This window comes from Podarcis bocagei, assembly GCF_964188305.1.
Source record: "Podarcis bocagei genome assembly, chromosome: 2".
In the NCBI taxonomy this organism is placed as follows: Eukaryota; Metazoa; Chordata; class Lepidosauria; order Squamata; family Lacertidae; genus Podarcis; species Podarcis bocagei.
Window position 1 is genome coordinate 111,217,714 of NC_138126.1, and position 23,476 is coordinate 111,241,189.

At 45.0% G+C, this 23,476-nt stretch overlaps 1 protein-coding gene across 5 annotated transcripts in view; it reads right to left on the reverse strand.

Moving 5' to 3' along the window:
• Nucleotides 1-13,775: 13,775 nt before the first annotated feature.
• RAB5B (RAB5B, member RAS oncogene family) overlaps nucleotides 13,776-23,476 on the reverse strand; it is a 29,603-nt gene continuing 19,902 nt past the window's right edge. For all 5 annotated transcript variants that reach the window (XM_081181572.1, XM_081181571.1, XM_081181570.1 and 2 more), the window contains 4 exons: nucleotides 22,035-22,186; nucleotides 20,148-20,270; nucleotides 19,008-19,101; nucleotides 13,776-16,676 (listed from right to left, as the gene is read on the reverse strand). In XM_081181572.1, coding sequence (XP_081037698.1) covers nucleotides 16,561-16,676; nucleotides 19,008-19,101; nucleotides 20,148-20,270; nucleotides 22,035-22,186 — 485 coding nt within the window. In that variant the 3' untranslated portion in view covers nucleotides 13,776-16,560. The remainder of the gene's footprint in view (nucleotides 16,677-19,007; nucleotides 19,102-20,147; nucleotides 20,271-22,034; nucleotides 22,187-23,476) is intronic.

Consider the following 23,476-nt stretch of genomic DNA (forward strand, 5'->3'; position numbering starts at 1 on the left):
GCTGCGCCCTCTTGGCTCCGCCCTCGCGGCTCGGCAAGCGGAGGAAGAGGCCGCCCTCCCGCCCAAAATGAAGCCCAAGGTCGGGCCGGGCAAGCAGGCGCCGGCGGGGAGAAACAGTATTCTTCCATCCCCGATTCTCAGCCTCCCTGGCTGGCGCCCCAGGTTCTTTTTAAAAAAATAAAATAAAAATAAAATAAAAACATCTTTATTGGAAGTTCCAAAAGTACATAATTCTATGTGCACTAAACATTGTGAGAAGCAAATAAAACAGAGGAATGAAAAAGAGAAACAGAACCCGTGTAGAAGGAAAAATAAAGGGGCTTCCCCGAAACTGTATACTGTACAAGATTGTTCTTGTACTTCACCAGATCTTAACCTATTACAGTATTTGTAAGAATGGATTCCAAATTTGTTCATGGCAAGTCTGCGTTTATATGCAAGTTGTTCATATGTTGTGAGACTTCAAACTTAGAAGGGAGCCGCCTTTTTACTTTTCCAATTCCTCAGGATTTGTCTTTTCGCTGTGGTAAGGGCACGAGATTCCACTCATCTTGTCCTTTTGTAAGGTTGCAGGTGCTGGGTATATAATTCAAGAGGATATTTTGCTCTGTAAATGTGAGGTTGTTCCGTATGGTTCTGCTGATGGTTTCAGCTACCCTCTGCCAAAAATCTTTCAATACAGGACAATGAAAAAACATATGTTTTAGAGAAGCATTATCCCTATTGCATCTCCAAACAGGCTGGCCCCAGATTCTGGCCTGATGAGAAAGGACTGGAGTAGAATGCTTATTTATTTATTGTACTTATATGCCGCCTTTCTCTTCAAAGGCTGTCAAGGCGGCGTTGTCTACAGGCTTCTCCTACCCGTTTCACCCTCACAACAACCCTGTGAGGGAGGTTGGGCTAAGAGGCTGACCCAAGGTGAGCTTCTTGGCCAAGCGGGAATTCGAACCCTTGCCTGTTTCCAAGTACATTTCCAAGCACAATTCAAAGTGTTGGTGCTGACCTTTAAAGCCCTAAATGGCCTCGGTCCAGTATACCTGAAGGAGCGTCTCCACCCCCATCGTTCTGCCCGGACACTGAGGTCCAGCGCCGAGGGCCTTCTGGCGGTTCCCTCGCTACGAGAAGCCAAGTTACAGGGAACCAGGCAGAGGGCCTTCTCGGTAGTGGCGCCTTCCCTGTGGAACACCCTCCCACCAGATGTCAAAGAGAAAAATAACTACCAAACTTTTAGAAGACATCTGAAGGCAGCCCTGTTTAGGGAAGCTTTTAATGTTTAATAGGTTATTGTATTTTAGTGTTCTGTTGGAAGCTGCCCAGAGTGGCTGGGGAAACCCAGCCAGATGGGCGGGGTATAAATAAATTATTATTATTATTATTATTATTATTATTATTATTATTATTATTATTATTATTATTACTGCCCTCCCAGGTCCCCGTCCCAACACGCTTAACTGTTACACCGCACTGGCTCTTTCCTCTGTTGGCTTTCTCCCCACACCCATGTCGTTGGCATGTCTCTAGAGAAAATGGAGTGCGCCTCTGAGGGTGAAGTTAAGCCAATGCATTAGCAGCAACCAAGGTGACCTCCCTGGGCGGCGTGTATGGAGGTCCTGGGCTGCCCAGACGACAAGACCCCCACTCACGGCTTCGCCGATGTGGTCCAAAGGAAAGCAGAGTGATACATTCAGTACCAGCTTGGCTGCAGGAGTTGCTGGAAGGAGGAATACAAGGTGCCATCCAACCGTCTTAGGAACTCCACTCTGGATTTGTGCCGGGTTTACTTTAGCCTTATCTTCTTCAAAAGATGCCCCGCAAGGCAGCGAAGGTATAGAATCAGAGTTCTGCCCCTCACTTCCCTCTACAGCACATACTGAAACCTTCTTGACTACTGGGCCCACTATTGGTCTTGTCTCCTCAATCCACCAGAGCCTGTCTTCTCACGCAGGGCAAGTCCCTAACTCACCAAGGGCTTATAAGACCCTTTGGCTACCCTCACTTGATTTAGCTAGCCGGTCAAAGCCATTCCTTGCGTGTGGCTCACCTCCTGACAGCTTCTAGGCGGAATCAAATCTATCCCCTCCCCCTCTTCCTTTTTCCTTCTGTGATGGAACTCCTGTTTGGGCACTTCCCTGGCTTTTTTCTGGCCCACGTAGGACCAGTTTGGATAGTTGGCCTTGGTGAAGACTTGGCGTTTTCATCCCCCAAAAAGCTTTTGATTTGAGTTCCTACTGAAATGAGGCTGCATTTTAATGTTGTGTTTTAATCTTGTTTTTAAGTTGTATTTCAATCAATTGTTTTTATACCAGTGTTAGCTGCCCTGAGCCCGGTTTTGATTGGGGAGGGCGGGGTATAAATAAAATTTAATAATAATAATAACAACAGGAGCCACAGGTGAGGGCTGAGTGTAGGGTGGGGACCAAAGATGGATAAACAACCCCAGAAGGAGCACAGCACGACCCCCACCAGAGGTACTACCCCCCCCCAACAACCCATGTAAAGGTAAAGTAAAGGGACCCCTGACCATTAGGTCCAGTCGTGGCTGACTCTGGGGTTGCGGCACTCATCTCACTTTACTGGCCCAGGGAGCTGGCATACAGCTTCCGGGTCATGTGGCCAGCATGACCAAGCCGCTTCTGGCGAACCAGAGCAGCGCACGGAAGCGCTGTTTACCTTCCTGCTGGAGTGGTACCTATTTATCTACTTGCACTTTTACATGTTTTTGAACTGCTAGGTTGGCAGGAGCAGGGACCGAGCAACGGGAGCTCACCCCGTCGCGGGGATTCGAACCGCTGACCTTCTGATCGGCAAGCCCTAGGCTCTGTGGTTTAACCCACAGTGCCACCCACATCCCACAACAACCCATGTACTACATACCGGTAATAAACATATGCACCTCTGTCATGTTCACTCCTTAGTTGTTTTCCCCCCAACTATGAAAATTTCTAAAAATCCCAAATGTCATAACCTTTAGTCATAGGGAAGTTGTGCCATCTCTGTTGTGCCATCTAGTTTGCCCTTTCTAAACCCTTTCCTGCTCTGCAATGTCTTTCTTTTTTTTAAGGTGAGGTGACCACAACAGCACACAGTATCCCAAATGTGATTGCACCATAGATTTGTATAACAGCATTGTGCCAGGTATAAGGAAGTTGTGACCTGGCAGATGGAGGGCTCCCAACTCCCAGTAAATGGTTAGGGATGATGGGAGCTGAAGTTCAGCAGCTGGAGAACCCTGGCTTCCCCAACCCTGTTAAATTCTTGGTAATTTTAGCTTTAATAATGTTTTCCTCCAGTTTTCCCAGATCAGATATTAACCTAGGTAAAGGTAAAGGGACCCCTGACCATTAGGTCCAGTCGTGGCCAACTCTGGGGTTGCGGCGCTCATCTCGTTCTGTAGGCTGAGGGAGCCGGCGTACAGCTTCCGGGTCATGTGGCCAGCATGACTAAGCCGCTTCTGGCGAACCAGAGCAGTGCACGGAAACGCCATTTACCTTCCCGCCGGTGCGGTACCTATTTATTTACTTGCCCTTTGACGTCCTTTTGAACTGCTAGTTTGGCAGGAGCAGGGACCGAGCAACGGGAGCTCACCCTGTCACGGGGATTTGAACAACTGACCTTCTGATCAGCAAGTCCTAGGCTCTGTGGTTTAACCCACAGCGCCACTGGCGTCCCCATATTAACCTAAGTAGCCTGTAATTTCCCATATCTCATCTTGCTCTGATTTTAAAACTGACCACTTTCTAGTCCTTGATGCGGAGGCTGATCTTAGGGACAAGCTGAATATTTTTGTTATAAGATCAACAATGTTCTTTAAGAATATTTGGGTGGATGCCTTCCGGAACCGACAAATCTGTCAGTTTTAAAATTGTCAGTAGGTGTTAGAATTTTTGTTCCTCATTCTTTCCTGAGGAACTAATTTAGTTACAGGGATCTGCCTCACTCTTTCCACTGTGAAGATATATGCAATTAATTAATTAAGCGTTGCCAGTTTTCAAGTTGTCATTATAAGTCTGCTAACTTGGTATCTTATCACCATTAGTTTCGTCAGTTCCTCAGACTTTGTTTTTCCAGAGGACGCTACTTTACATACAGGAACCTGCGCTACGCCTCCCTCTGAGGAGACATATGCAAAGTTCTGCAATATTCATTTCCTCCTTTAGCATCCTTCTGACTTCCTTGTCTTTGAAAGGTCCAGCCACCTCCCTGGCTGCCCATCTGCTTCTAATGCAATTATTTTGTTGTTGTTCTTCAGCTAAATACTTACCGGTACTTACATATTCTGCATCCCTTATAGTCTTCTTAGATTTCTTTTGCCAGTATTTCTTCCTTTTGGTCTCTTCCTGCCTTTAATAGCTTTATTAACTCTGCTCATTAAACACACAGGGATCCTCTTAGGCCTGGTGGTATTTTTTCTGATTTGCAGTATATATTCTAGCTAAACTTCTATTATTATGGTTTTGAACAACCCCCAAGCATTTTGGAGAGATTTGACCCTCTTGACTTTCCACTTCAACTTCTTTTTTACCTCATTTTTTGCAAGTTTTTTCTTTGGCAGTCGAATGTGACTCGGTGGGACTTTGTTGGCAATTGTCCATCTACATCTATGTTGGATTTAATAGTACTATGGTTGCTGTTTCCAATTCAGTAACACTTATATCTCTTACCAGGTCCTGGGTTTAGGATTAAGTCATCTCCCCTCTTGTTGGTTATGTGACCAACTGTTCTAGGACACAGTCATTTAGGGCATCTAGAAATTTTGCCTTTTTGTCATGACTGGAATATGCATATGCTTTGTCTATGCGAAGCAGTGTTAGAAACTGAAATATGAAAGCTAGAAGCTAAATGGCACCTTAAACCTAGGTTGTGGGCACAACAACAAAATGTCTACGGGCTTTTTTTTTTTTAATAACAAGAATGCAAAGCTGAAAATAAATGAACTGCAGCTAAAATCTTACCTTCATTTTTCACATGGTCTAGTATCCTTCCCCTGCCCATCCCCTTAATATCCTTAAGAGGGTCTCTTCCCCAGTCTTCAGAGAGTAGCTGGAAGTGGGGAGGCAGAAAAAGGCCCTCCTTTCCTTCCACTCTGCAGTTTTAATCTGAAATCTCAGGTGCGGTACCGTGCCCAGAGCTCAAAAAACAGCTTGCACTAATGAAACCCCCTGTCGCAAAATGCACCTAGAACTGTTATGTACTGAATTTCTCACCCTGGGCCAGCAGGGGGATACTGTGGATAGTTTTCACTCAGGTCCAAATATGCAAATAAGGGATTGAAAGTGACGTTCAGTGATTGGATAGTTACAGAAAGTGTTACAGTTGCGTTGTAGTGGAGCTCTATATAAGCAGGCTGGCTGAACCCTTCAGTTCAGTTCTGTTCTGTGAGTAAATAAGAGCTGTTTGAAGAATCGCTGTGTCGTCTGATATGTTCACCCACAACTTAACAGGAACAATGGGAGTTTTGAACACTGATGTGAAGGTAGTGAGGCCAAAAAGTTGGTCACCAGTTAATATTGCACTTTTGGATCCCTCCTTCATTTCCTTCTCTATCTTAGAATCAACCTGGGCATTTTGGGTTGGGGGATGATAATATATCCCTGCTACTACATTACCCTTCGGGTCTGGTATCGCCACCTAGAGCAATTCTGCAGGAGTCTGCTATTTGGGGGATCTGTAGCTTGTTGGACTCCCATGTTCTCGTTGATATGCAGATTGATATTACCTCCAATACACCCTTCCCGGTCCTCCATATAAAATTTATATCCAGAGATAATCACAAGCCTGCCTTTCATCTAAATGACCTCATTGCCATTATCGTCTATGTTATGTGTGCATTGCAGGAGATGGGGGGGAGTTCTTTATAGCTTTATTAAAATAAAAAAGTTGTGTGTTTTGAATGTTTTAAAATGGGATGGATATGGGTTTTAAAATGCCACTGTAGCCGACCAAAAGTCCAGAGGTAACATTATTATCAATTTACGATGGGGTGGAAGGTTCGCAGGCTATGAAGGACTTGCTCACAAATTTATTGACAGCTGCACAAATTATTATAGCTAGGAAGTGGAAGGGACAAGCAGAATATAAAATGGAAGAATGGTGTAAAGAGGTGTGGGATATAGCTATTAACGATAAATTAACATGTGCCATTAAAGTAAGACGGGGAATATGCAGGAGAAATGATTTTGAGGAGATATGGAAGGTGTTTGTAGAATTTGTACTGTTAAAATGGAAAAGGGGTCAAACCATCACAATTTTGGGAGGTTGGATAGTTACAATGGAATGGTCTCGGTGGTGGGGTGCACATTTTTATTCGTATTTATGATTATTACTTTGTCAAAAATAAAATTATAAAATAAAAATAAAAATGCCATTGCAGTGCGCGGTGGTGGGTGTTCCTCTAAAGCAGGCATGGGCAACTTGTGGCCTTTCAGAGATTGCTGAACTACACTTCCCATCAACCCCTAGCAAGCACAGCCAATGGCCAGGGATGATCAGAGTTGTAGTTCTGCAACATCTGGAGGACCAAAGGTTCCCTACATTGGCTTTAAAGCATAGCAGCATAGGAAGCTGCCTTATACGGAGCCAGACCATTGATCCATATAACACAGTACTGTCTGGCCACAGCTCTCCAAAATTTCTGGCAGAAGTCCCAGCGCTTACCTGGAGCTGCCAGGGCTTGAACCTGGACCTTCTGAGCAGTGCTTCTGATTTTGAAAACAGCAGTCACGCGTCTTGTATGCTTTTGAGTCTTATGAGGTTCCATAGCACTTATTGCTAGGTAAATGTAATAGAATTGCAGCCTTAAATACGTGTTGTGAGTTGGAAAACAGATGTTTCTGGAGGTTATGAGATACGGCGGCTTTCCTTGACGTATACCCTTCATCAACTAAGTGCAGAAAAGCACACATGGGCACTTGTTATGGAAAGATAAGAATGTAAATTCACCAGTAAGGACAGGAGGAAATCTTCAGCCCTCTCCTATGGGAACAAGCCCCAATATACTCCATTAGCTTTGAACAACTGAGTGGCAACTAAAAGGAGCGGAACTGTCGTTAGTAACCTGTTTCCATTCAGCAGAAGGGAGCACTGTACTGCAGCAGGAAAGGAGCCCAGGAGGCTAGCTTATTCCACATCAGGCCTTCAGTGAATATATCCCATTATTGGCTGTAGTGGCAGCTCCAGAACGCAGGTGGTGCTGTGGTCTAAACCACTGAGTCTCTTGGGCTTGCCGATTAGAAGGTTGGCGGTTCAAATTCCCGTGACGGAGTGAACTCCTGTTGCTCTGTCCCAGCTCCTGCCAACCTAGCAGTTCAAAAGCACACCAGTGCAAGTAGATAAATAGGTACCCCTGTGGCGGGAAGGTAAACAGCATTTCCATGTGCTCTGGTTTCTGTCACGGTGTTCTGTTGCACCAGAAGCGGTTTAGTTATGCTGGCCACATGACCCGGAAAGCTGTCTGTGGACAAACGCCGGCTCCCTGGGCCTGAAAGCCAGATGAGCGCTCCAAGCCCATAGTCGCCTTTGACTGACTTAACTGGCCAGGGGTCCTTTACCTTACTTTTTACCTTATTGGCTGCAGTGACTTTTCAGGATTATCAAGGTACAGTGGTACCTCAGGTTACATATGCTTCAGGTTACATACACTTCAGGTTACAGACTCTGCTAACCCAGAAATAGTGCTTCAGGTTAAGAACTTTGCTTCAGGATGAGAACAGGAATCGTGCTCCGGCGGTGCGGCGGCAGCAGGAGGCCCCATTAGCTAAAGTGGTGCTTCAGGTTAAGAACAGTTTCAGGTTAAGTACGGACCTCCGTAACGAATTAAGTACTTAACCTGAGGTACCACTGTGTATTTACCAGACTTTCTGTGATCTGGCAGGGAATCAGAGAGTCACCTGACTTTTTGCATGCTAAGTGTGTGCTGTAGCACCAAGCCATGGACCTTCCCTACAAGGAAACATTTCTTGGGAGTTTCCATGCCAAATGTTCACTAGGCGCCTGCTTGATTCACTTTGTTTAATTTGGGCTAAGGTATTGAAACATTGCTGGCCAAAAGATAGGGCATGAGGAAGGGCTGGCAATAAATTAATACTATGCCTGGCATGTGAAGGAAGTCTCTTTCTCCAACAGCTGTTTACAGGGCCAGGAAATCAATATCCCAACACAGCTTGTGAACGTAACAAGGTTTTGTTTTGCCACAGGGAGAGGGAACCACCCTCTCGTTTGTAAAACTGTTTGACATATAATCGACAGGGCTGTTCTAAGACACACCCATTCCATTTCATGCACAGAAGCCAACTAGACCTAGACAACATGGTTCATTATTGTCAAGAGTAGTAGGCTAAGTTAGGGGGTGCAAACCTGCCCATGTGACACACAGCAGCTGTTCTACAAAACATCAGTACAGTGGTACCTCGGGTTAAGGGACATGGGTGGCGCTGTGGGTTAAACCACAGAGCCTAGGACTTACCGATCAGAAGGTCGGCGGTTTGAATCCCCGCGGCGGGGTGAGCTCCCGTTGCTCAGTCCCTGCTCCTGCCAACCTAGCAGTTCGAAAGCACGTCAAAGTGCAAGTAGATAAATAGGTACCGCTCCGGCAGGAAGGTAAATGGCGTTTCTGTGCGCTGCTCTGGTTCTCCAGAAGCGGCTTAGTCATGCTGGCCACATGACCCAGAAGCTGTACGCCGGCTCCCTCGGCCAATAAAGCGAGATGAGTGCCGCAACCCCAGAGTCGGTCACGACTGGACCTAATGGTCAGGGGTCCCTTTACCTTTACCTTACCTCGGGTTAAGTACTTAATTCGTTCCGGAGGTCCGTTCTTAACCTGAAACTGTTCTTAACCTGAAGCACCACTTTAGCTAATGGGGCCTCCTGTTGCTGTCGCGCCACCGGAGCACTATTTCTGTTCTTATCCTGAAGCAAAGTTCTTAACCCGAGGTAATATTTCTGGGTTAGCGGAGTCTGTAACCTGAAGCATATGTAACCCGAGGTACCACTGTACCCAGCATCTGCCCCTTTGAGGCAGGTGCCTCACTCTGCCCAATGGTAGAGATGGCTCCAGTTGTTGAGGCACAGGCTGTGGCAGAAAGGGTAAAAAAGGAAGAGATTTTCCCCAAGTCAACTGCATTCCTCGCCCCCCCCCCATGTACAAGATCACCCACACAAGTTCAGTGGTGCAAACTGCCCTTTCTTAAGTCTCCTTTCAATGCAAATAGTATAATTAGAAGAGACACAACAAAAGGTGCTATGTAAGAAGGCTGCGTTTTAGACGGTGTTAAAACATGGGTGCTGACTCCAGGCAGAAGTATATAGCTGACTAAGCAGAAGGATGCTTAAGGACTATTTTGAAAATGGGATTTTGTTATGAGACTAAAGCACAAGTCTTCTACCCAGCAAACACTATTATATTCAGTGCGCCTCTGCTGGTATGTCAGTTGGCAGGTGTCAGAATTGATGCTCAATTTATCGCAGCTGAAGTGTTAGACTGAGCGCCAACATTTGCATACAAACTTCAGAGATGTTGAAGAACTGAGATACACCAGTGACTGTCGGCAATCAGTAAAATGCAGTGTGTGTAAGATTTAAAGGGGAAACAGAACTATAAATTATTCAGCCATTTACAAAATTAATTAGGCAGCACTTGCACACACCTGTGTGTGTGTAATCGCTAATGTTGCTTTTTAAATCTAATTAGCTTAAAAATATATTGATTGTAAAAAAATAATAATCAATATATGTTTATCACTTCAAACTTGGGGAACTTGCGTATAAAAGTGAATAAAAAACACCATTTTGTCCTATGCAACCTTACTTTTGTAGAGAGCAGATTTTTTGCTAATGTAGGCTGAAATGCACTGGTCAAGATGGCAAAGATCTCTATCCTTCTTTCAAACCTGGTCAAGAGAATGAGAGAACTATAAAGATCTTTGAATGAGGTCTCAGCCCACTGAGGTACCATCTTGAAACAACCTGTTGAAGGGTTTTTAAAACTGTTTTTTAGTTTTGTAGTGTTACTGTTTATAGAACCATCTCCCATCAGAACTGAGACAAGCACCAATTTTGATGTGCTTTGTTTTCTGAAGACCCATATTTCTGGGCACTCAGGCACTTGCTGGTTAAGTGGCTGGCCTATTATAGATTGTGATGCATTTTATTGCGTGGCTTTTATTGGAATTGTGAACCCTCCTCCTCCAGGCATGAATGGCAGTTGAGAAGCATTTTAATAACGACAACACCGGCATACGTATATTCTCTGATTTTAAACTGGCTGCATAATACATGGTGACCTGCATCTCTTGATATTATGCCAGACTAATCTGAAACAATTGTTGCCTTGCTACTAGCTTCCAAATTTTCAAGGATGCTTTAGTCAGGTGTTTAGATGAATAATGGCCCTCAACTGGGAGTGATTCCTAGAAGGGAGACTTAACCCTCAGGCCTCTTCATACGAAAAGGTATCCTCCCCCAAAACAGCTAGTACTTGCAATTCTACATATAATTACTCCCTTGAATCCTGCTGAATTCTGTGGGATTTCGTAGGACTCGGCTCTACATACAAATTACCGTATTTTTTGCTCTATAAGACTCACTTTTTCCCTCCTAAAAAGGGAAAATGTGTGTGCGTCTTATGGAGTGAATGCAGGCTGCACAGCTATCCCAGAAGCCAGAACAGCAAGAGGGATTGCTGCTTTCACTGCACAGCGATCCCTCTTGCTGTTCTGGCTTCTGAGATGCAGAATATTTTTTTTTCTTGTTTTCCTCCTCCAAAAACTAGGTGCGTCTTGTGGTCTGGTGCGTCTTATACAGCGAAAAATACGGTAATTGATCTCAAGTGTAGAATCAGTTCTACCAGTCTAAAGAGCTCTCTTGTCTGGTTCAACATGGACAGATTCTGTCTCTGTTCTCCTGTGCCTGCTTTGACTGCCCTGCTGAACTGGCAACAAGGTACGTTAATATTAAAATAATTTATGACGGACAGTCATGTTGCTACCAAAAGGTATTGAGGAGGAAGACTGGATAAACTTGGCAACTCTGCTTCTTCCGTCACATCCATTTAGGCCAAACACTGGACTCTTGTTATTCTAGTTTGGATTTCTTTTCTGGAGGCAGCAATCAACCCTCAATCCTCACCCGCTATATAGGTACCAATTAACCAGGTTGTAGTGGGATTTAGGCAATTCTTTTGTTGGGTTGGGATTATTAGGCACTCTTGGTTTTCGGCCCCTGTTATATTAAACATGTCCTTTGGGTTTATTTGTTAAATATGGAAACAGTCAATCTACCAGTCTGATCGAGCAGAGGGAGAGGAAAAGCAAGGATTCTTTCAATCACTTCTGGTACCAACCCCTCATATTACATGAACTTTTCCAGGAAACTGGCAGTTTATACAGCAGCGCCGTCTAGTGGGCACTTTGTGAAAATACAACCAGAGATATCAATTGTTGACAAGGAATAAAGTAAGCCAATCCGGATTTACCAAAGGGCTTCTGCTGATTTTCACTTGCTCCCTCACTCTGTTAGGGTAAACAAGGCATAGGCAAACTCGGCTCTCCAGATGTTTTGGGACTACAACTCCCATGATCCCTAGCTAACAGGACCAGTGGTCAGGGATGATGGGAATTGTAGTCCCAAAAAACATCTGAAGGGCCGTGTTTGCCTATGCCTTGCTACTATTTTTCTGATTTGAACATGTCTGCTAGCCACATAGAAGAAATGCCCTCTTGAGTGGATTTTAAGAGAATGTAGCCTAGGTACGAATACTACTTCACAAGCCATCAGTCACAGAGCAATTTTTGTTTCAGCTGCCAAGTATTACAGCATATGCAGAATGCAGCTCATGGTAAGCTAGTGATCCAGTAAGTTAACCAGAAATATTAAGATGTTTGCCTGGGTGTCATACGGGAAGCGGGTGGCGCTGTGGGTTAAACCACAGAGCCTAGGACTTGCCGACCAGAAGGTCGACAGTTCGAATCCCCGCGACGGGGTGAGCTCCCGTTGCTCGGTCCCTGCTCCTGCCCACCTAGCAGTTCAAAAGCACGTCAAAGTGCAAGTAGATAAATAGGTACCACTCCGGCGGGAAGGTAAACGGCATTTCCATGCGCTGCTCTGGTTCGCCAGAAGCGGCTTTGTCATGCTGGCCACATGACCCAGAAGCTGTACGCCGGTTCCCTCAGCCAATAAAGCGATATAAGCGCTGCAACCCCAGAGTCAGTCACAACTGGACCTAATGGTCAGGGGTCCCTTTCCCTTTACCTGGGTGCCGTACATTAGCTAGTGGATACCCTTGTCATAGAAGGTAGCGTTTTGACACTTTTAAGCGCCAAAGGGCAAATCAAAATAGTGCAAAGTTTCGAGTGCTTTCAGCCGGGACATGCCCACCATTTACCCTGGAAACAGAAGGTGGTTACTGAGCACGGTCCAAGTTCTATAGGTTGGGGTGTGTATGCTAAGGGATCGTGAACTTTCCCCCCATTGGCCTTCCTGTTCTAATGTTAGAAAGCTTGGCATCTCCCACCCCAAATGCATGTGTGGGGTTATGGCTCCTCGAGATTTGGAAATTGACAATTTCATTTAGCCTCTCTTCACCGGAGCCTCTGAAAATACGCTTGAACTCCTTACCAGGAACAAGTGGACAACTATACCAGTTCTTAAGCACATCCTTAGCTGCCTGCTGCCTCTGCCAGTATTTTCAAGTGTCTCATTTACATCCCCCCACCCCAATGTACATTGCATTAGACTTCATTGGGAGCTTTGACTGCCATTAAGCAAACTCCATTAACACTGATCATGTCAGGGTTTTTTCCAGGCGAGTGGTCCCTAGGGTGGAAATTTCCACAGTATACCTAGGTGTATGGAATTTCCCCATGCCCATCCTGCAGGGTGAATCACATTTCCAGAAGAAAGCCGTAGATATCAGATTATGGCTGCAATCCTAGGAAAACTTATTTGGAAGTAAGATCCTATTGAGATGAGGACTGCTTAGTAAACATGGGTATATCTGGTCGTAAAGATTACACTGTTGTCCAAACTGTAAAGAAAATTTGTTATTGAGGAATTCCAGGTTTACTGAAGTAAACTCCCTACATTGCTACCAGATCAGGTCTGCTGCTACTAACATGTTAAGTTTTTGTTTCTGTTTTTCAAAAAACTTTCTATATTCAGTTTGCCTAGCTATACCTTCCCATGCTGATTCTGTTGCCAGTTTCAACAGAAAGTAAAGGGTTGGCTCAAGGTTTTAAGGGTTAACTAATTCGTGTTAATTAAGTGACTTAAGAATTTATAGCTCTTGCTGTCTCAGTGGAGCTTAACAAAAGAAACACAAAATCAAAGTGTTGCCTAATATTTGGGGGTCACCTCTTGAACCAAAGTGGCCCTCTAATCAGCCTCTATGACTGGGATGTCCCTGCTTTGATGGGCAAGAGTCATCTCAAGCTTGTGTTCAGAACCATCCAAGTCACTTATCTCAAATCGAAATAAAGGAGAAAGTTCATCTAATACACTGATTTTTTTTTGTTTACTTACATTAAATACACTGGTAAATCAGCAGTTGAAATTTTGTTACCATGATTGTTATTTTAAATGCAATGTAAGAGCTTTCTCAAAAGAAAAAAAATAAAGAAAAACCAAACTGTTCAGAAGAGTAGAGTAAGCAGAAGAGAAAGGGTGTGGTTTTTAATAGCAAAAAGCTGCAGTGTCCTTACTTGGTCTAGGAACTAGCCAGGAAGCAGTAACCAAAATGTGTGAGCAAGATGAAAGCATTAGGGATTTTTATTTTTTGGGGGGGTATTTAAATGCATAATCTATTTTTGCTTTGCCATGAGCCGAGAGCAAAACAGCACCTTAGCTTTGTTGGAATGGGATAGGGCACGCTTGTTCCTGCTCCTAGGTCCTTCTGGAGGGCCACGAACATCACATTACATGTGCATAACAAAAAGATGGAACTCTCTGTGAAGTAGGTTTTAACAGTGAATGCAGCTGAAGGCGCAAGGCTCCATTTCAGGGTCCTCCCTCACACACAGCTCCGCTCTTGAGACACAAGTGAAGTTTGAGAGCACAAAATAAATACTGGGGAAGTGCTACGGCACTCCCAAAGTCTTTATCAACACTGACATCAGAAATTCCATGCACAATTGCGGCGTGGAACAACTCTGCACTCGTGCCAATTGGATGGGCCAAGTCACAGCACACACTACTTCCAGTTAACTTAGATTTTGAGTTTTCTTGCTCAAAGCCTCGTGTAGACAGATTTGTCCGGCTCCTTCCTTAGTTGCTCCCAGCTCAAATACAGCCACCGGTAGAAGGCCATTTCAAAGGCAGCAGAATAACGCCACATGCTGTCAGCGGTACAGGATTTAACCGTTTCAACTTATGGCTAAGAGCAAAGCCCTAAATGCACACATCTTGCTTGGGTGAACATCAGCCATTTAAGTTGCACTGGTGAATGGGAAGAGGCAAGTAAATGCAAACCTGTATCAAGCCACAGGTGCAAGCATGTGGAAAATGAGAGTGCTTCAAACCATGCCGGGGGAAATAATGGGAAAGGGTGTGCAGGTGTGTGTGTGTGTGTGTGTGTGTGCTTAAACATCATCCGTTCCAAGCTCTCCCACAGTAACATTCAACCATATGTGAGAAGTCTGCATGGGGGAGCCAACAGAGTACACCCAAGAGATGCTTCTGTGGGTTGCCAGCTGATTCGCTGCCAAGATGTGGACAGCACTGTGGAACTCTTAACATTTTAGAAGCTGTACTCATGCTTGAGGCTTCAAGTAAAAAATGCCAGGAGGGATGGAGGCGGGAAGGTGCTATTGACCCTGGTGAAGGCCACTGTCGGAAGAGGAGCCATTTCTAACCGAGATGCTGGGCTGCTGCTAGCTCTTCAGAGAGCAAAATGTGGGTGAGAGATGGTAGCATGCGTCGCCTTTACAGGTCAGCACTATCTACAGCTAAATTTTAAAAGCTATTACTTTGTTCAGCTAATAGCAGGGAAGTAAAAATCCCGCAACCACCCGCCCCCCCTTTAATTTATACAAATTTGTGCTGTACTATTTACAGAGAAAACTGAACACAAACAGGGCACAAACACTTATCAAGTTTAAACAGCCCTTGGGGTCTGAGGGAGGTTGAAGACAGAAGGGGCTGCTCTACCGCTCTAGACTGCCACCTCTCGACAGCTTCCTAGGGCAAGACTGGGTTTGTACACAGGGGGGTTCTGCAAGGGTATAGGAAAAAGCCAAAAGGCAAGCTGGGCGCTCCCTGGCAGGAAAAAGGGTTTAGAAAGTACAGTACTGGTCCTCCTACTAGCAGCTCTACTCCCATCTAGCATGTTGTCCTGTTTCTGACTTGCCTGCACCCGCAGCCCCAGCCTTCTCCCAAGGACCCAATGGCCTTTCTCCTTTTGGCAACTTTAGAACAAAAGTTCTGCGCAACGTGCAAGGCTGTGCATACAGGTGCAGGCCGAAGCTCTCAAAAGGAAACCTCAGCAGGCTCCTCTACTGTATCCCAGCTGAACAAAGGGAGCTTGACTTCCCTTGCACATTCTTCTTTCAGTCAGCAGGCCACACCCATTTTGAGCAGAGCAGAGAACCTCTCTTAATGGGACTCTTGATAACTGAAGCACAACCTGCAAACAGCAACCTGAACATTAACACAACAGGAGGAGATACAATCGCCTTTTTGACTGGTCTTCTGCAGGTCAACGTTGCCACTCCTCTCCCTCCGCTACACTATCCCGGCTGCCAAAACTTCTAAGGCATCAAAATCAAGGGCTATCTGAGGGTCTGAGGAAACAAATTCCGATATTCTACACTGGTACACGCATGATTCTCAGATTTATGTCACTGACACCAAGGGCCACATTCAGGTCATAGCAAGCAAGACACGAGCGAAAGTTCAGATACAATCTTCCTCTCCGACCCAGCCACAAAAGGCTGCCCTGGAAAAAAAGATAAATGAAGGACACTGCAGCTTTTCTGAAAACCAGGAAAAAAGGAAATTAAAAAACAACTCTGGGAGGACCCCCTCAAAAATTCATTTTCTTGAGGGAGCCCATTCAACCTTGCTCTTAAAAATGAATCTACAAGAATTAAGATCTCCCTCGGTTGTGACCCTCCCCACCCCACCCCACATAGCATTAAACAAAATAAAGGGAGGTGGAGGTAAAGAGAGGGTGGATGTTACAGGACCAAGAACACAGAGCAAAGACAGCGGTGGGGAGGGAGGGGTGGGGTAGAGAGGAGAGAGGAAATGTTATCTGGAGAAAACAGAGCAGGGGAATCAGAGTAATTAGGTAGCTATTTGCACCTATAATACAAAGTGAAGAAAGAGTTTGTTTTTGGAAGTTAAGTCCCCGGTCGGTCTATCTCCACTTTCCTTGTGGGGGGTGGTGGTAACAGACGTCTGGTGGTGGTTTCTGAAGCATTAGAAGTGCAGTTAAACGGAGCTCTCGGGAGGAGGGAGGGAGGGCGGCTTCCAAGTGCGCCGATGCTGTTATTGGAGGTGAGGTGTGGTGTGGTGGGGCGGAAATGGAGGTTATATCTTATCTCTCGCCGGCTGCTTTAATGCCACCGTTTAGTTGCTGCAACACTGGCTCTTGTTCTGCTGGGACTGCTCGTGAAGGTCCACCCCTCGATTCCGACCCACGGCACCCCCTGTGCTCTGGGGCTCGCTCTTTGGCAGCTTCTTAGCTAGAAGGAGAAAAAAAACAATATGTGTTAGGTGTGGGGGAACTTCCTGGGTTCATCCCCCTTTGGGATTAAACAACAGGAGTAAAGTTTGGAATAAGGACATTTTGGCTATGCAGAAATCTGGAACTCCTCTATCTCCTAAAGCCTTCCCAACTCACTTATTGTTAATGCTCCAAATGGCAGGTGCGACAAGCTGTCTGCAGTTCTCGTATTGCTCAGCTTTCGTACCTTAATGTTAGGTTTCCTTAACAGTGGCTGACAAATCTCCATTATAGTTCCACCAAGGTAACTACAAATATGTGTTAGACTGAAAGCAAGGGAGGTTTGAACAGCGACAGTTTCAATGAACCATAGAGTTCCGCAGAAATATTTCACATTCCTGCTAAGCTGGAATTTATAAAGGGGCTGGTTTGTTCTAGGAACACCCCCCCCCTCAAGTGGAGCAGTGGTGGGGGCTATGGAGGTATTTCCTTCACTCCCCCCTGCCTCTGCCGCCTCCAAGAGTCTGAATTTGGACTTGCCGTTTGGACTAGCTGCTCATACATGATCGTTTACCCAAAGCAGATGAGAGACACAATTGTAAGCCTGAAGTGCAGGCGAAAAGCATGTAGCATTGCCACTGGTAATAGCCAGCAGTTTTAGGTCACTTTCCTAATCCAGGGCAGGGCTATGTGTTGCAACTTCTGTTTAAAGAAGAATATGCAGGTAGAGCCGACTCATCCTGCAAAACACACACTGAGGAATCAAGGGGAAAGTTTTGAGTTTCCTGAAATTCCAACCAATGACTGCAGGTGATAAAAAAATTAAAGGGGGGGAGTGCAATAGACCACAAAACATGCCTGCAGGCATATGGCAAAGCACAGCTATGCGGCTCCTATTCCTCAATGGTTTGGCTACAGCACTTCATATAACGGCCAGCAAAATAAAGTAAAGGAAATGGAAAGGCAGGACCTGTGGGAAGGAAAGCCTAAAGCATTCAGAGATGCAAAGTGCTACCAAGTATAATGTTCAGTATGAGGACCCCTACTAGTGTCATTAAGGGACGCGGGTGGCACTGTGGGTTAAACCACAGAGCCTAGGGCTTGCCGATCAGAAGGTTGGCGGTTCGAATCCCCGCGACGGGGTGAGCTCCCGTTGCTCGGTCCCTGCTCCTGCCCAACTAGCAGTTTGAAAGCACGTCAAAGTGCAAGTAGATAAATAGGTACCGCTCCAGCGGGAAGGTAAACGGTGTTTCCGTGCACTGCTCTGGTTCACCAGAAGCGGCTTAGTCATGCTGGCCACATGACCTGGAAGCTGTACTCTCGGCCAATAAAGCGAGATGAGCGCTGCAACCCCAGAGTCGGTCACGACTGGACCTAATGGTCAGGGGTCCCTTTACCTTCACCTGCGTCAGTGTAAATAGGCAGGGCTTCCTGCGCCTGTGGAAGTCCCTGGAAAGTATCTTCACCCATTTCAAGACTCTTTGATTTCTTTGTAAAATATCCTCACGACGCATTAAGGTGAAACCCTCTTTGAAAATAAATATATTGCTTAACACGAGATCGCTCTGCGATGGCCACAAAGTTCAATACTTGTGGCCTTTATGCTGGTCATGTTTTCATTCTTAAGAATGCCATGGATTAACAGTAATAGGAAAGAATGGAAAACAGAACGAGCACAGCTTGATACCCATCAGTAGCAGCACTCTTAGCCCTGTTCCTGAAAATGGGTGTAACCAGGTTATTTATTTCAGCATTTGCCAAAATTTGATGTATGGAGGACCAGGCTCGTGCTGGGAGGTAGCAGCATGGCAGAAAACTCACTAAGAAAAAGAGGAGATGGAAGAGAGAGACAGAGAGAGAGAGAGAGAGAGAGAGAGAAGGAAGCAGCATACTCCCTTAAACCTGTATTTAAGGGCCTGCAGCCCTTTCCATCTGCAAGCAGACCTGCGAAACTTCCACCCTGTCAATACAGCAGCCCAGAATGCCTCAGGTGGGCCTCAGTACCTGGGGGCCATTCCCACAAAGGTCCAATATATGAAGGCTGCACATGGTATAACGATGTCTGAAAAGAAGCATGTCAAGGAAAGCCCAAAAGTCTCTAGCTGTTCTGCAAGTTGAGACCTGACAGAATATTTGCAAGACACCTTTCATTCTCTTTAGCTGGCATTTGCATCTGCTACAACAGGGTGGGAGGGTCTAGCCCAATACCTGCTCCAACCATTGGCTGCTGGGCAGTAACCCTAGGCAGCAGGAGGCTGCGGAACTCAGTGTACAACTTAAAGTGAAGCCACATGAATCTTTAGAGAGACAGTGCCCCGATAAACAATGCAGCGTAGTGTCTTTGGGTTACCTATCGCCAGGAAGAGATCGTTAACATTCATTGCTGTCTTGGCTGATGTCTCCATAAACAATAGACTGTTGTCATCTGCATAAGCCTGGGCCTCCTGCAAAGAACAAATGTAGGTCTTACTTTTAGAACAAGACTGCATATTCTAGATTGCCCAGATCAATCTGGGCAGACAGGCTTGCTCAGGTTTTTTTTTGTTTACAATACAATAAAGTACCAAAAGGCTGGACTATCTCGAAGGAGTGACAAATCAGGTTGGGAAGTTTGGAGGGAAAGGGAAGCATACTCCTCCTGATACAGGGGTACCTCGGTTTTCGAACGTAATCTGTTCTGGAAGACCGTTCAACTTCTGAAACGTTCGAAAACCGAGGTGCAAAGGGCAGCCTGCAATTTCAATGGAGAAAATTGAAAAAACCTCAGTGGAAGCCTTTTGGCTTCCAAGGCGCGTTCGAAAATGGAAGCAAGTCCAGGTTTTCGAAAACCGAAACATTTGGCTTCCAAGACGCTCAAAAACCGAGGTACCACTGTATTATTATCACCACCGTATTTTTCTCTCTAAGAGACCACAAGACGCACCTAGTTTTTGGAGGAGGAAAAGAAGAAGAAGAAAAAATTCTGAATCTCAGAAGCCAGAACAGCAAGAGGGATCGCTGCGCAGTGAAAGCAGCAATCCCTCTTGCTGTTCTGGCTTCTGGGATAGCTGCGCAGCCGGCATTCGCTCCATAAGACACACACACATTTCCCCTTACTTTTTAGGAAGGAAAAAGTGAGTCTTATAGAGCAAAAAATACGGTAATTTGATTTCTTACCCACTCTTCATCGCTAGGTCCCAGGTTGAGTTACAGCCATTTAAAAATACAATATTAAAATCAATTAAAAACCAAAAAATGATTTTAAAAAATAGGCCAGGCCTTAAAACTCTGTATCTCAGGTGTCAAAGGTAAGGATAAAGAAGTCTTCAGCACGTGATGAAAACTATGCAATAATGTGTCAGATGCACCTCTTAGGGGTGGGAAGTCCACGGCTGAGGGGCTGCCACAGAGAATGCCCTCTCCCGGGCTGGCAAACTATGGACCATTCCTTCCATCTAGAAGTAAGAATGAGCACAATAGACATCTGAGGGGTTTGAGAAGCTCTACTTACTTCATACTCTACCATGCGCTTATTGGCAAGATCTGCCTTATTTCCTGCTAAGGCTATGACAATGTTTGGGCTAGCTTGCCGCTGGAGTTCTTTCACCCATGTTTTCGCTCGTGCAAACGTTTCCTATCAGAAAAGGAGAGGCCAAAATGTCAGTTGTGCAGTCAGAAGGGACCAGGATTCCTATCTTCAACCAACTCACCCAATGTGCACCTGCAGTACGTTGAAACAAAAGGCTTCTTCCAACTGTCACTGCAACAGTCTATTGGGGACATGCAGGTTCTTGAGGTCATAATCAGACCAAACATCTACTATGATTGCTATTATTTTAGTTTCTTACCCCGCCACTCATCTTAAGGCCCCAAGGCGGGTTACAAGAATTGAAAATGCAACATTAAAAACTTACAACAATAAAAATAGGGTGGATCCTAAAATTATACATCTCAGGTGGCAAAGGCCTGGATAAAGAGGTACATCACCTCCAGCCCATCACCACCTCCAAGCACTGGTCTGACACCACAACTGCTTTTCCCAATAGATAGAACAGAGAGATGGAGCTGGGTGTCATCTGCCTATTGATGAGACTTTGCTCCACATCTCCTGATGACAGCTCCCAGTGGCTTCACACAGATCAGTGTTTCCCAAAGGGGGTGCTGGAACAATCCAGGGGGGCGGTACTAGACTCGGGTGAAATTCGGGGCGTTGAATAAAAATAAGGGGGCAGTGGAAGCATAAAAAAGAAGAAAATTTTGAAAATCCATTCATACATGTTTCATCTGTTGTGTAATGATATTTACTGCCAGGTTGGGCACTATTGTGGGATGGTCACAATGCCTCCCCTGGATCAGAGGGGTTTTCCTGGGCTTGAGTGAACCCTTTTCGGCTTCACCCAAAGCCTGGAAGTAGATTGCAGCTTGCCTGCTTATTTGGCCAATGGTAGATGGGCTGCCGCACTGTCCCTGTCCCTGGGGCAGATTGGACTGAGTCATCAGGCTTCACTCCACGGTCCACCCCATGGGTTTTAATAATTTTATAATTTCAAGCTTCAAGGTGTCTTCTTCGCAACAGCAGAATTCTCTGCTATGTTGTAGGACATAAGCAGAAACATAAGATACACAAAAGAACACAAATTTGTCAGTGTCTTAATGTTTGTTCGCTTAAATAAGGTAGATCTCCAGGGGGGTGCTGAGTAAAAGAAAATTCTGAAAAGGGGATGGTAGGTCAAACCTAACTGCTGTGGAAGGGGCAGGTGGGGCCCAGGAGAATATGCCGCAAAGGCACCATGGTTCTTAATTCCTGCAACATCACACTTAGGCTGCAATCCTAAACATAGCAACTTGAATGTAATTTCCACTCAACTCAGTAGGACTTCCTAAGTAGGTTTTTCTAGAGTGTAAATTCGTATCTAAGTATCAGAGTGTAAATTATACCTATCTAAAGTTATTTGCCTTTAAAAAACCCCGAACTACCCTGACCTCTATGAGGTGTTGATCATATTTATTCAAGGCATCAAGGAAATTGTGTTGCTTACTCCAGAGCAAATGCAAACTTGTGGTTTTAACTTTTCAAAAAATAACAAATCAGCCACTAGTCAGGAAGCTTGTTTAGAGCAAAGGTTTAATGTGAACAAGGCAATGCTTTGGTCAGACAGTGGGTCTTACTTGACAGCAATCACCTGAAGTTTCTAACCAATAATTGACTGTGTTTAAGTCTTTAGATGGCCCTTGTTTCCAACAAGCTTCATCTGAAATGGGAAAGGATGTTCAAAGGAACTGAGGCATCATCAGCTGATAGACACTTCCACTGTAATTGTATGAGGTCTCCACACTGTTGGTTTTAACCTTGATACTGCCCTTTCTCCCCAAAAGATAGCAAACACTGCATGCTTACCTGGTTGGTTATGTCATACACCACAATGGCAGCTTGAGCCCCTCGGTAATACATAGGGGCCAAACTGTGATATCTTTCCTGACCAGCTGTGTCCCAGATCTCAAACTTTACCGTTGTGTCATCTAGGCAGACAGACTGTGTGAGGAAAGCAGCTGTGAAATGAGAAGGTGAAGAGTTGGCTTAGGGACCCGACAAAATAGATGCAATCATTTAACTTTATATATCATAATTACAGTGACTGAATTTTTACTGTTGTGAACCAGCTGAATCACCCATGGGGAAACCAATCAAAAAGTGATATTAACCTGATAAATATTCTGACCTCTAACAATCTGTTAAGAAGTCTCCAAGGCTGCATGGAGCAGCTTGTACAGAAATAAGCATGAATGTAAAAAATATGAAAATTTTTCTCCTGTAAATATTGTGGGGTAGGCCTAGATATGTAGAAAAAACATATGGTGCAAGTTCAAAGGACTGTACCACTATGAATGATGGAATAACCTAATGTCTGAATGTTACCTTACACACACAGACACAGACACACACACACACACACACACACAGAGAGAGAGAATATAGCATCTTCCCACCTTGTCCCCTACTTAGTGTTGAGTTGATGCGCAATTGCCCCTCAACCCGCAAATATCCCTGTCTCACAGAAAGTAGCCAAACAATGATGGTATTTAGGGTGGCTGCTGGTGGTAAAACCTTAAAAGGACTCAGCAAAAATCTTAAGGAAGCATTATGGAGGAATTTAAGTGAAAATGCAGTCCATGTGCACCACTACATAAAGCAAAAGAATACTGGTGTTGTTTTACAGTGGTCTTGCATCTTTTGCATGGGGGTTACATTCTGGGGATGGTGCCCATATGCAAAAACACATATAGTCAACCCACTCTCTTGGTACCGCCCTCTCATGAGCAATCTTAGCTTCCAGAGCTGGCGCACAAAACAGGTCTTACCCCACACGCAAGGCAGAGAGCTTTTAAGCGCTCCACCTTGCTTACCAGCTGTCTGGCAGGGCTGTCTTGAGTTCCTGTGAGATCTCACCAGAGAGCCCCATTAGCAAGTCTGAGAGATTAAAAGCTCTTTCTACACTGAGAAAACCCTGCTTTTAAGCGTTTTGCCTTTTGTGCGTTTAATCTGTGTGATTTCAACTGTCAGCTCTCAAATGCGTAAAGTTGAAATCAAGCAAGTTAAACACGCGCAAGTTGTGAGTCCACTGCACTGCATAAATACAGGTAAGGGATTTTAAAGGGGGTATGAGGTTTTATAGAAGTACTTCTGTGATCATTTAGTTTTCTGCAGTACATTTAGCAAACCAAATCTAGAAAAGAAAACTTTTTTAAAAAAGAAACACAGTGTTCTCTCTCTCTCTCTCTCCAGTGACCGCATACAATATTTTATGGATAAAGCAAGATTATGAGTACTCTAAAATGGGT